Genomic DNA, 11894 nt, shown 5'->3' on the forward strand with positions numbered 1-11894 from the left:
GGGGTGAGGGTGGGGGAGGGAGGGGTGGGGGTTGATGGCTCAACATGAATATCCACCTTTAATTTCATCCACTAAAACTAAATCTGCTGTCATGAAATTCACACAGAATAACATTACCTCATAGTTATTATCAGATTAAATGATCAAAACCAGCATTTCCTAATAAAAAAAATATTTGCGTTTGAACAATCTCCTTTCAATTGCAGTATGAAAGAACTCTTGAGTAAGCATCTTTTAATGGCATATTGCTACACTACAAGTCATACCAAAGCTGGATTTGAAAACTGTCCTACCAAGTGAATTTGGAGACCAAACCCCACCCTCCGTCACTTATATACCTCTGCACTCCCACATTGTTGGAGCACATAACTAACTTTGAACTACAACCTTCCTCCATCGTTGATCTCTCTTTGCCACTTGTCTTCACGAACCTTTGCCTAATACTGCTTGGTTGAAAACATGTAATCCCTGATGCCTAACCCACCATATTGGCTTGGGCTACACACTTGATTCCATTTCACCCAATGAAATTTGAGTTCATCTCCAACACCATCCCACAAAAAGTCTCTTGTTGTGTCACAAGTTTTAATTGCCATTGATGTAGGCAAGCGAAAAGAAAACATGAAATATGTGGGTAAACTCAGAAGGGTGCTTTTTATCAATGTCACTGTTCATCCTTATATATTTTCCAGCTTGCCAACTGGCATTCTATCCTCTTAACAATTCCATTCTAAATAGTGTTACATTATGGCAAACCTAAACAGAAAGACTGGAGTTTTTTTTTTTTTTTTTTTAATGATCCTTTGGGATCAAATTAAGTCCCTCAGGGAATGTGATGGATCTTGTGTTTGGTTGAGTAAGAACTTGTCAGTTATTTGGAACATGGCTTCCTTATGTTTGATATGGATCATATGGACAGTGCACAATAGGCATACATTTGAGGATGTGGAGAGTATGGGGAACAAGTTGTTATAAACTTTTGCAAGCTCCTTATTTGATTGGTCTTGTGCATGGGGATTTATGAAAAGTGATGTTATTGCATTATTTGTAGAGTCTTTGTTCTCTTATACATAATTTTTGACATTGAAACCACTTCAAAGATGGAAGTACACAATGCAGAAATCAGGGTATCATGTTTAGAGTAGTTTAAGCGATTGTGCTACTGAAAAAAAAGATATTATTTATTTTTTGCCATTCCAGTTCCCCTCCTTCCTATTTTAAGTTCAGTTTTCATCACATTTCATATAACAAGGCTCTTTTTGGAAATCAGGGCCTAGGGAACTTAGTGGTGCTGTTGATCTCATAAATCAGTGTAAGCTGTGGCCTCATCATGAATTCTTTTGCAAGAGACCACTTCCTTTATCAGTGTCGCAGACTCATTATCTACGCAATGTGGTGGGAGACACGGAAATTAGGAGAGGAGAAGGGATGGAATTAGATCAGCTCTCGCAGAGTATTTCCTATTTGAGAGAGAAGAATGCACATATACATCCTTTTGACTTGGATGCACTGTGGGAAGCCTTTCAGATGAGAGAGACAACTCCTGCTACCTGACTGATGTAAGACCTATGTTACATTGAACTGTGCTCCTATTATTATTTCTAACCTTGTCTTCTTATTTTTGTTAAGTGTTACCTGGGGGAAGGAGAGTGGGGTGAGGTGTTGCTCAAGGCCTGTTCTGATGTATAACATGTGTTAAAATTTTGTCTTTACTTTGTAATTGCCTTAAGCTGTACAATGACAGCTTTCTGAACTTGAGAATGAATGTGCCGTTCTTGTGTTGCGAATTCTGTAACATATGGTCTTGTCATATTGAATGGTGTTTACAGGCTGAGAAGGGGATGCCTAGTGCAGGGGCGAAGTCAAATGATGACTCCAGAGACCAGAAGAGGAAGCATAAGAAGCACAAGGACAAAGACAAGAAGAAGGATAAGGATCATAAGAAGCACAAACACCGCCACAAAGACAAGAGTGATGATAAGGATAAAAATAGAGGTGGACATCTTGATTTGAAACAGCAAGACAAGGTTTCCATAACATCCCTTTTCTTGTCATATTATGAATGCCATGGCCTAAATCAATATTTTATTCATTTTGGATGATAACATTTTATTTTAGGTGATGAATAATGGGATCATATTATGTAAGGATAGGTTATCAGTCACCATCTTTTGCATATCCTCATTAGATTGTATTACTACCTAGTAGCATTTGTAGTTTGTAACATAAAATTAAGCTGGGATTGGTCTTCTTCCTTGTTTGGCTGCATCATGAATTCTTATAGTAAAAATGTGAATATCCCAAAATTTTTAAAAAGTAAAAAAATCTCTTTAAACTACTTTTTTTATATAATTTATTTGTGTTTTCATTTTTAGCATGACAAGTCTTGGACCTAAGATCTTCTTGATCCTCACCTCATCCATTTACTTTCTAATAATTAAAAAATGACCCTATATTTTGTTTCTTAAAAATTATTCAGTAAAATTTCCAAAAATGCAAAATTATCTTAAGTTGATCCAATAACATGATCAAATTTCATTGATTGTGGTTGGCTCCAGTTTGCTCTTATAAATTAAACCATTAGTGCTTCAATGGACTAGAACTGGTTCAACTTAAGGAGTGGCCTAACTTTAACATGAAGTTAAATCTTAATGTGTTTCTTGAAAGCACTCAAATAACTGTAAATAGCTATTTTTATTTATTGATTCAGAAGAGGAGGCATGATGGGAATGGAGATCTTTTTGATAGCCGCAAGCATCAAAAAGCCAGGTAACAAAGGGGAAATTGGAATGATCTAGTCGTTTGATATAACTGCTCCTTGTGTTCTTCCGCATCATAATCCCTGTTTCTTTACTTCTTTGTCAAGCTCTTTGCTTTCTGTTCTACTTACTATATTTTTGACTCTGATAACATTTCCCTTCACTTCAGAACTATTAAATAATTGCAACAGCCTAACTAAAGGTTGTCAGCTGAAAACAATTCACTTGGGCTTGGTTGGATATTACTTTATGTTTTCAAAAATCTTCAGGTACGTATCTCCCACTTGAAAATCAAGAAGAAAGATCAAAATAATAAAAAAATTAAATTACTGTAGAATACAACAAAAATTCTTATCCAGTTACTACAACTTTTATTTCTTAAGAAGCTTATTATTCTTTTTGACATTTGTTTAGACTTTCAAGTGCGTTTGGTAGGGTTGGAAGAGTGAGAGGTTAGGGAAGGATGAAGAGATGTTTGATATCTTCTCTTGTTTAGAATGTAAGAGTGGAAGAATGGAAAAAAAAAAGAGGGATGATTATTTTTTATCTGGGCCCATCAGTTTTAATCTTCCCAAAATAGGAGGAAAATAGGGTAGAAAATGTCTTGGGTGATTTGATATCTTTATCATTCTAGTTTGTTAAAAACAATTCAATACAAGGATAAAATAATATAAGATTGCTTTGTTTTCTTTGTACTTTTTTATTCCTCCTACCAAACATTTATGATAGAAAATATTAATCTCTTATTTCCTATCTTTTTTATTTTTATTTTTCATTCTTTTTTTATTTCTTTTCTTTCACTTTTCTGTCCTTCCAACCAAAGCCTAAGGCCACTGTTAAATCTAATGCAAAGTGGTTTGGATCTTTTAGGATTGTTTTCAAATTCTTCCAATACATAAAATAATTAATTTTGATGTACTTAAAAAAAGTTCTTTTTTAAAAAAAAATTAAAATGTAAATCCGTACTTTTTTACTTCTTTATCCCTGCATTCAAGCAGCCAGAACTAGAAGGCATGTGAACTTCCTATATATCAGTAAAAATTGAACAGCAGAACCTCTTTGATGGCTATAATGTGTATGTTCTCTAAATTACTAAACAACCTGGGAAAAAAAATTCTATATGGGGTAACTTGACTTTATTCTGGATACCCCAACATGAAATTTGGATATACCAAAACAAGATTTTCCTGGAATCAATCTACATGGGATTTTAGTTATTACCAAAACAGTTCTTTCCCTGGGTAAACCAACATGGAAATTGGTTGTATCAAAAGAAAATTTATCCTGGTATATGAAAACAATTTTTTCTGTTACAAAGCAACATAGAATTTTGTTGTACCAAAATATAATTGGATCAAGCAACATGAATTTGATTTTTCTTAAAAATCTTAAAATTTTCCCAGTATAAGCCTACATGGAATTCTTGGTGACAAAATTTTTCCTGGTATATCCAAAAAGGGAAATTAGGTAATACCAAAACAAGCTTTTCGGTATAAACCAACATAGAATTGCTGGTATAAAACTACATGGGATATGGATTGGCCAAAACTGATATTTCCCCTGCTTGGAATTTGATTTTACCAAAAAAAATGTTTACTCTTATCGAAACCAACATTGAATTTGGTTTTGCCAAAACAAAAATTTTCTGGTATAAACCAATATTAAATTTTTTGAAAGATAATTATAACATGTTATTAACTTTGCAACTCGAATCCTTCTTCCTTAAACCTCTAAGCATTTTGTACATGAGGAGGTGCTAATTCAGCTACCAGGCTTTTGGCAACCAATATTGAATTTGGTTTTAACAAAATAAACTTGGATTAATTGGCATAGAATTTGACTTTTTCTAGAAATAAAAAATTATTCCCTAATATAAATCAACATAGAACTTGATTTTCCCAAAGCAAGTGTTTTCCTGGTTTTAAATCAACTTTTGGATTTTTTTACCAAAGCAAGACAAATATGGAATTAATTTCCTTCGAGTTGTATTAATAAGTGATTCCCTAGGGTCTTCCTAGACAAAATACTCATACACCTAATGGATGTGAAACTGCAATTTGGTAGATGGAAGACTTTTATTTTTAATTTTTAATTTTTTAAGTAAAACTTAATATTAGGTTTTCTAATAAAATTCAAATGCTTGGTTCCATTAACCAATAAGAAATAAATAGCATTATCTTTTTTAAATACAATTAAATTAAAAATAACCAAGTGTTCGAATTTAATTGCGGAATCTATGTATTACATAAGGTATTTTACCTTATATATATATATATATATATATAGATGCTCAATAAGTGGATTGCATAAACGGATATTTTTTCTCTCTCTCTCTCTCTAATATTTTATTGAGTTAAACTTTAGATATTGAGAGTTCAAGTTAAAAGCAATTAATTATTCAGGTAGGTAATGTTGGCGCACAAAATAAAAGATGTAATTCAAAACAAAGTTGGCAAACTAACCCTTATGAAAAAGGATAAAACTTGTGGCAATTGATGCCACCAACTAAAAGATGTTACGAAAATAGGGTTAAGGCCAAACGATTGTGGATATTGAAACAAAAGTGAACTATTCAAAGAAAATAATGACCCCAATTTCATTCCTAGAAGCTTCATGACCTCTATATAAACTCTTCATTCCCTTCATTTTATCTCATCCACTACAATACTGTCTCTCGCTTCTCGTTTTACTTTCTTCTTTCACAATAGCAACCCTTTCTCCCGAAAACCAAAAGAAGCCCAAATCATAATTTCTTTCATGTACGAAAGATATGGGTCCTCAACTTTTAACGTTGTACCCAACCACAAATTTTCTAACATTAATCTTTTGTAACACTTCCCTGCTCCATTATATTTTTTACAAATAAAAATATGTCATGTGTTCACCTATTAAATTAAATCTTGAAATTTTGCCATTTATTTCACTACCTAAAATAAATAAAAAACAGAAAACCTCAACAGAATAAGGCACCACCAGGGTTCACCACAACCAACTTTCACTGGCACCTCTTACAACTTGTTGCTGATACCATCAATTCCGCCAATTTTGACCAGGGACGGAACTAGAATTTGCAGTTTGTGTGGGGCGAGGGGGGGGGGGGGGGAAGCTTACTATAAGTTCATTGAATTTTGTATTGTCTATTGACATCTTAAACACGTATTCACGGACAAAAATACATAATCATGTCGCAATGAACTAATACTTATTTCATCAATAGTGATTCTTCAAAATGTTGTTCGATGATTTTCAAAAAATAGTATATTAGTAATGATTTTGAATTTATTTGTATTTTCTTTCAAAAAATCAAACATTATAGTTGATTTTTCCATTATCTAGAAATCATATAAAAAGTCATATAAATTATAAGGATTTATTCTACATCTACATAACATTCAAACAATTTCTTGACTTGTAAAGTCATGAGATTTAATCCAATGTAAAAATCAATGTTTATTTGGTTTTTTTTTTTAGAACTAATTTTCAGAACAATATATTTATAAGATAGAGAAATAATAAAGTATCTCAAAATTAATTAAATAAATAGTAGATGAGTACTCTTTATGTGTTATTTTGACATACCTTACACTTCCTATTTTTTTTTTTTGGATGAGTATAGCTTTTATCATTAGTTACTTCTTTTAAACCAAAATTTGACACATATATTACTCCATCTAGCACTATAGCAAACACATGCCACAACCCCTCTACCCATTTGGCATTCACAAGTTCACCATTCACACAACACAACACAATTGTTTTATTTTATTTTTCTCGATGAAAACGATAGCCACAAGTTCACACACTAATACACTATTAGTTACTAGCATTTATCAGATAAAAATTGGTAGAAGATTTGCCTCACAGGCTCACACAACAGATCTTCGAAGAGCAGAGAGAGGATTGAGGAGAGATTTAAGATAAGAGAGAGGTCAAATTAGAGAAGGAAGAGTTTGATTTGCTATATTGCCTTAAGGGTATTCTTTTTTTCTTTTCTTTTTTAAGAATTGTGATTTGTTTGATTGGTTTTTTGGTTTGTCTAAAGTTTTTTTTTTTTTTGGTTATTTTTGGGACAATTGGGCAAAAGGGTAGGTAAGATATTTTTTCTATTTGGGTTAATTTGTAAATTTTTTTTGGAGAGGGGGCCAAGTATATAAATTTTGGGATCATATTTTAAAATTTTTATTTATATGCATACAAAAGTACAATTTTTAAAAAAGTGGGGGGGGGGGGGGGGCGCATGGCCCCCCTCAGTCTAAACATAGTTTCGTCCCTAGTTTCGACCAATCACCATTGCCAAGTCCATAAAAACCTTCTTTTGAGAATAAGAAATATTTGATTCATTTGCTCACCCCTTGTTGTTATTTAATACATGGCAACAATCAAAAATGGAATTTAGAAATCCTAGACTTGAGACTCCTCACACAAAATGGGCATCAATTAGAGGGACAAGGAAGAGTGATGGGGTTCTGCGGAGGTGGTGGGATTGGCTTGGATTTGAAGAACTCAAAATGGTGAAGTTTTATTACAGCTCTTCATTTTCAAGGCTTTCACAACTCATATTTATCCCCCATGTTGATAAGATAAGACTTCAGAGTGCATGCCAAAAAATCAAGGTTGAAACTAGAAAATCGAGTCACGAGCTCGAACTCTTGATTAACTGACATTGTCTGTGTGTTGACCTAAGGGTATCAATTTGGATTAGCGTGTTGTATTTGTATTGTGTCAAGGTAGGGGTATTCGATTAAATGACTCAACCCGAACCCGACCTATTTAATAATTGTGTCATGACCTTTCAACCCTAACTCGACCCACTTGACATGTTTAATAAACATATCGTGTTAAGTTGACATGAATGTGACATAACTCATTTCAACCCGCATAATATTAAATATAAAATCCATATAGAAATAAGTTCTTTATATTCTAAAAGTAGCATAAACTTCAAGTCTTCGACTCACATTCAAAATAATATATTTCAATAAAAATAATATAAAATTAGATATTTATAAAAAGCTTTAGATATTTATGGTCTGTAAGGTTTAGATCTAGGGTTTGTAAAGTTTCAATTTACAATTATATTACTTATAAGTTTTTGTAAGTACTCACTTTTCTTTTTGAGTTTAAAATATAGGGGGATATAAAAGGTATTTGAAAAATCTAAAATAAAATGAATATTTATTTGTTACATAAATTAAACAGATTGTGTTAAATGAGTCATTTCGAGTTAACACAAATAAATTGGCATGTCAAACGTGTTTATTATGGGTTATGCGGATTTATCCACTGATGACATGTTTCTTATTGTGTCATTTTCGAGTCGACATGTTTATGGTCCAAACCAAGTAAAGTCCAACTCTAACCCGTAAAAACCTATGTCATGTTTATAGGTTGTGTCAAATATTGACACCCCTAACTGACACTAATCATAACCTCCAATATTCATCCTCCCTTAGTTTTTTTCTTCCGATTTTGCTCAATTTTCTAGATAAGCTTTTAGGATAATGACCAATCTTAGACCTGTTTTTAAGTCACTTTAGAATTAGATTATGTTAAGAGTTATTTAGGGATTGTTAAACTTTAAGTAATCATTTATTTATTTTTGAATATAATCAATTAGGTTTCCAAAATCCCTAGTTATTTATTAGAATTATCTTGTACATTTATGTACAGTCATGCCCTCAAGAAGCAATGAGATTTTGACATATAATTACTCATAATTAATTCTATATGAGAACCAGTCATAATTAAACACTTAAGTACCTATAATCTTATGTAGCTGAACTCATTTTTTTTTATTCTATTCAATATTTTCTTACTCAATTTAATATTTTTTTTTGAGAAGCCAATTTAATACTTTATAATAAATAAATTTTAATAATTTTTGTTTGGTAATGATAGTAGAATGAAATTAAGTTGTTAACTCATTTCCTTGGATAGCTTATAGTTATGTTGACATTTTATTGTTGCATTTTTGTGTAAACCTATGTTTAAACACATAATTAACTCTAACTTTATTTTTCTAAACTATGATCTTTATAATTTTTGATCTATCATATGAAAGATGCAAATTTATGAACCAAAATTTACCATATCTTTCCTCCATTCACATGAAAAATACTTTCATTTTGTGAATGTGCTAAGTAAATGCCTAGAGAATATGTTTGCACATAAAGAATAAATAATATTATACAAAAATGAAGGTTAGTAGGTAAATATAAAAAAACAAATAGAAGTAATAGTTTCTAAAAAAAATAGATCATTTATAACCATATGTATAAGTTATACCACAACGCAATCTCAAACGAATTAACTTAATCAAAATGCATAAAATAATGGAAAAATAATTATCTTAGTGTAATATTATACACTGTTATAGTAAATGTAGTTATGAGCATTGGCAATTGTTGCCAATCCAGCACCTAAACTTTAAAGGGAAATTTTCGTAATTGATGATTGGTATAGTTGAAAACCCTAATGCAAATATAAGCGAAAAATGATAGAAACAAACCCTTAACTGACAAATAAGCCTACATAAATATAGTTATCAATTCAATAATTATGGTTGACAGTGGACAAACAAGTATTGTCATATGGCAAACTAAGTCAGCCAAAATTAAGTGGCGACATTGGTCCATTGGACTTCATTTTTCTCTAAGCAAGGTAAGATATTTGAACAAAATCCTTAATCTCAACTTTTATTTCTTATTTTTTATTTTTTATTTTTTTTATATTCTATTCAATACTTTATTTCTCAATTTAATACTTTATAATAAATACTCAATTTAATACTTTATAATAAATAAATGTTATTATTATTATTTTTTTTGGTAATGATAGTTGTGGGGGGAAAATGCCCAATCTAACATAGTGGGCCTAGAGCCCCATGTGAGGATTACTGTGCGTCCGAAGAGAAGGAGATGGTAAGGGCAAGGCCCATTTGGAAGAAGGATCCCCAGAAAGAAAGATGGTTGCCGTCCGAGGAGACCGTCGTCCGTCTGAGGAGATTTTATTCCTCGGACGTGAATAGTATGGATCAATCGAATGTATAAAAGGTTAGAATGATCTTTTGAGCATTCCTACTGATCAAGATAAGATCTGAGTATATCTGGAGACGATAAGAATGAGGAAATATCTAAAGGAAGAGCTGCTACCACCGCATTTAAGGCATTGCAGCAACTTCTTTGGCCGCATTTATGTGGAGAAGACCTTTGAACAGTGTAACCTCACCTACCGCCACTCACAGAGAGTCAGAGGAGATACTTGACGTGACATATACTCAAGTAGGTTCACAGATGAGGAACAAGTGGACGATGGGGATGATGGGGAAGGAGGTTATATAAAGGAAAGAAGCTCCTGAGAAAGGGGGAGAGAGAGAGAACGATAGAGAAGAGAAAAAGGCTTTACTGTAACCCTAAGAACTGTAATTACCACATAATCAATAATATACCTCTTCGGACACCAATTCTTTTTTACGTATAAATTCATGCTGGTTTATGCTTGGGGGTTGTGATTAATTGTTGTAAATTCCATAATCAATCTAGCTCTTTCACCCATTCTCTACAAATTCATTGTTTTGGGCTTGGGCCACAAATCCTAACCCTACAATAGTAGAATAGAATTAAGGTGTTAACTCATTTCCTTGTAGAGCTTATAGCTATGTTTGACATTTGAGCCGAACATGCAAAAAGAAGCCCATGACTATGTAAAGAAGTGCGATCAATGTTAACGATTTGCGCCGAACATACACCAACCAGGTGGAGTCCTCAATCCACTATCTAGTTCGTGGCCATTTGCTCAGTGGAGCTTGGATATAGTGGGTCCATTCCCAAAGGCCGTAGGAAACAGGAAGTACCTTCTGGTCGGTATAGACTATTTCACCAAATGGGTTGAAGCTGAACCTTTGGCCAATATCCAAGACGTGGATGTACAAAGATTTGTATGGAAGAATATCATTACTCGTTTCAGAGTTCCTCATACCCTCATCTCGGACAACGGCCTACAGTTCGACAGTAAGGCGTTTCAGAGTTATTGTAACGAACTGGGAATCAAGAATAGATACTCTACCCCTGCCTACCCACAGGGGAATGGGCAAGCAGAAGCAGTTAACAAAGTCATAGTTAATGGATTGAAGAAGAGATTAGACGATGCGAAGGGCAAGTGGATGGAAGAGTTGCCACACGTGCTATGGGCTTACAGAACTACGCCTCGCAGATCTACTGGGGAAACCCCTTTTTCAATGACTTATGGGGCTGAAGCTGTCATTCCTCTAGAAACTGGGTTCCCAACTCTGAAAACCAGTTCGTTCAGTTCGACCAGCAATGATGAACTTTTAGAAAGGAGTTTGGATTTGATCGAAGAAAGGAGAGAAAATGTAATGGTTCGACTGGCACATTACCAGCAGAAGCTTAGGCAAGGCTATGATGCCAACGTAAAGTTAAGGCTCCTAGAACCCAGTGATTTGGTAATCAGGAAAGTCGTGGGCACTGCGAAAAATCCAACTTGGGGGAAACTAGGACCAAATTGGGAAGGGCTATATCGTATTACTTCAGGGGCTGGCATTGGGGCATACTTCTTAGAGGACCTAGATAGTCATGTAATACCGCGCCCCTGGAATGTAAATAATCTCAAAAGGTATTACTATTAATCGAATCATTTCTTTGGTCACTATGATGAATTGTCATTCTTAATTGTGATATAAGTGTTGAAACTTAAATCTAATCATGTCTGTAGTCCTCGGACTAGATGATTTGGGTTAGTTAACACTCCTTGGTGATTTTCTATAAGTGTTTAAAACTTAAATCGAATCATGCCTGTAGTCCTCGGACCAGATGATTTGGGTTAGTTAACACTCCTTGGTGATTTTCTATAAGTGTTTAAACTTAAATCCAATTCCATCATGCCTGTAGTTCTCGGACCAGATGATTTGGGTTAGTTAACACTCCTTGGTGATTTTCTATAAGTGTTTAAACTTAAATCCAATTATGCCTGTAGTCCTCGGACTAGATGATTTGGGTTAGTTAACACTTCTTGGTGATTTTCTATAAGTGTTTAAATTTAAATCCAATCATGCCTGTACTCCTCGGACCAGATGATTTGGGTTAGTTAACACTCCTTGGTGATTTTCTCTAAGTGTTT

The 11894-nt window shown here is 33.4% G+C and overlaps 1 protein-coding gene across 1 annotated transcript in view; it reads left to right on the plus strand.

The window, feature by feature from the left end:
- LOC112005096 (mediator of RNA polymerase II transcription subunit 19a-like) overlaps positions 1–3448 on the plus strand; it is a 13896-nt gene extending 10448 nt beyond the window's left edge. Inside the window, exons 3-6 of the mRNA XM_065773321.1 lie at positions 1271–1545; positions 1830–2027; positions 2711–2769; positions 2929–3448. Of these exons, the coding sequence (XP_065629393.1) occupies positions 1271–1545; positions 1830–2027; positions 2711–2769; positions 2929–2941 (545 nt within the window). The 3' untranslated portion in view covers positions 2942–3448. The remainder of the gene's footprint in view (positions 1–1270; positions 1546–1829; positions 2028–2710; positions 2770–2928) is intronic.
- Positions 3449–11894: the final 8446 nt, after the last annotated feature.

The sequence above is a fragment of the Quercus suber genome, unplaced genomic scaffold (assembly GCF_002906115.3).
Source record: "Quercus suber isolate HL8 unplaced genomic scaffold, Cork oak 2.0 scaffold_73, whole genome shotgun sequence".
In the NCBI taxonomy this organism is placed as follows: Eukaryota; Viridiplantae; Streptophyta; class Magnoliopsida; order Fagales; family Fagaceae; genus Quercus; species Quercus suber.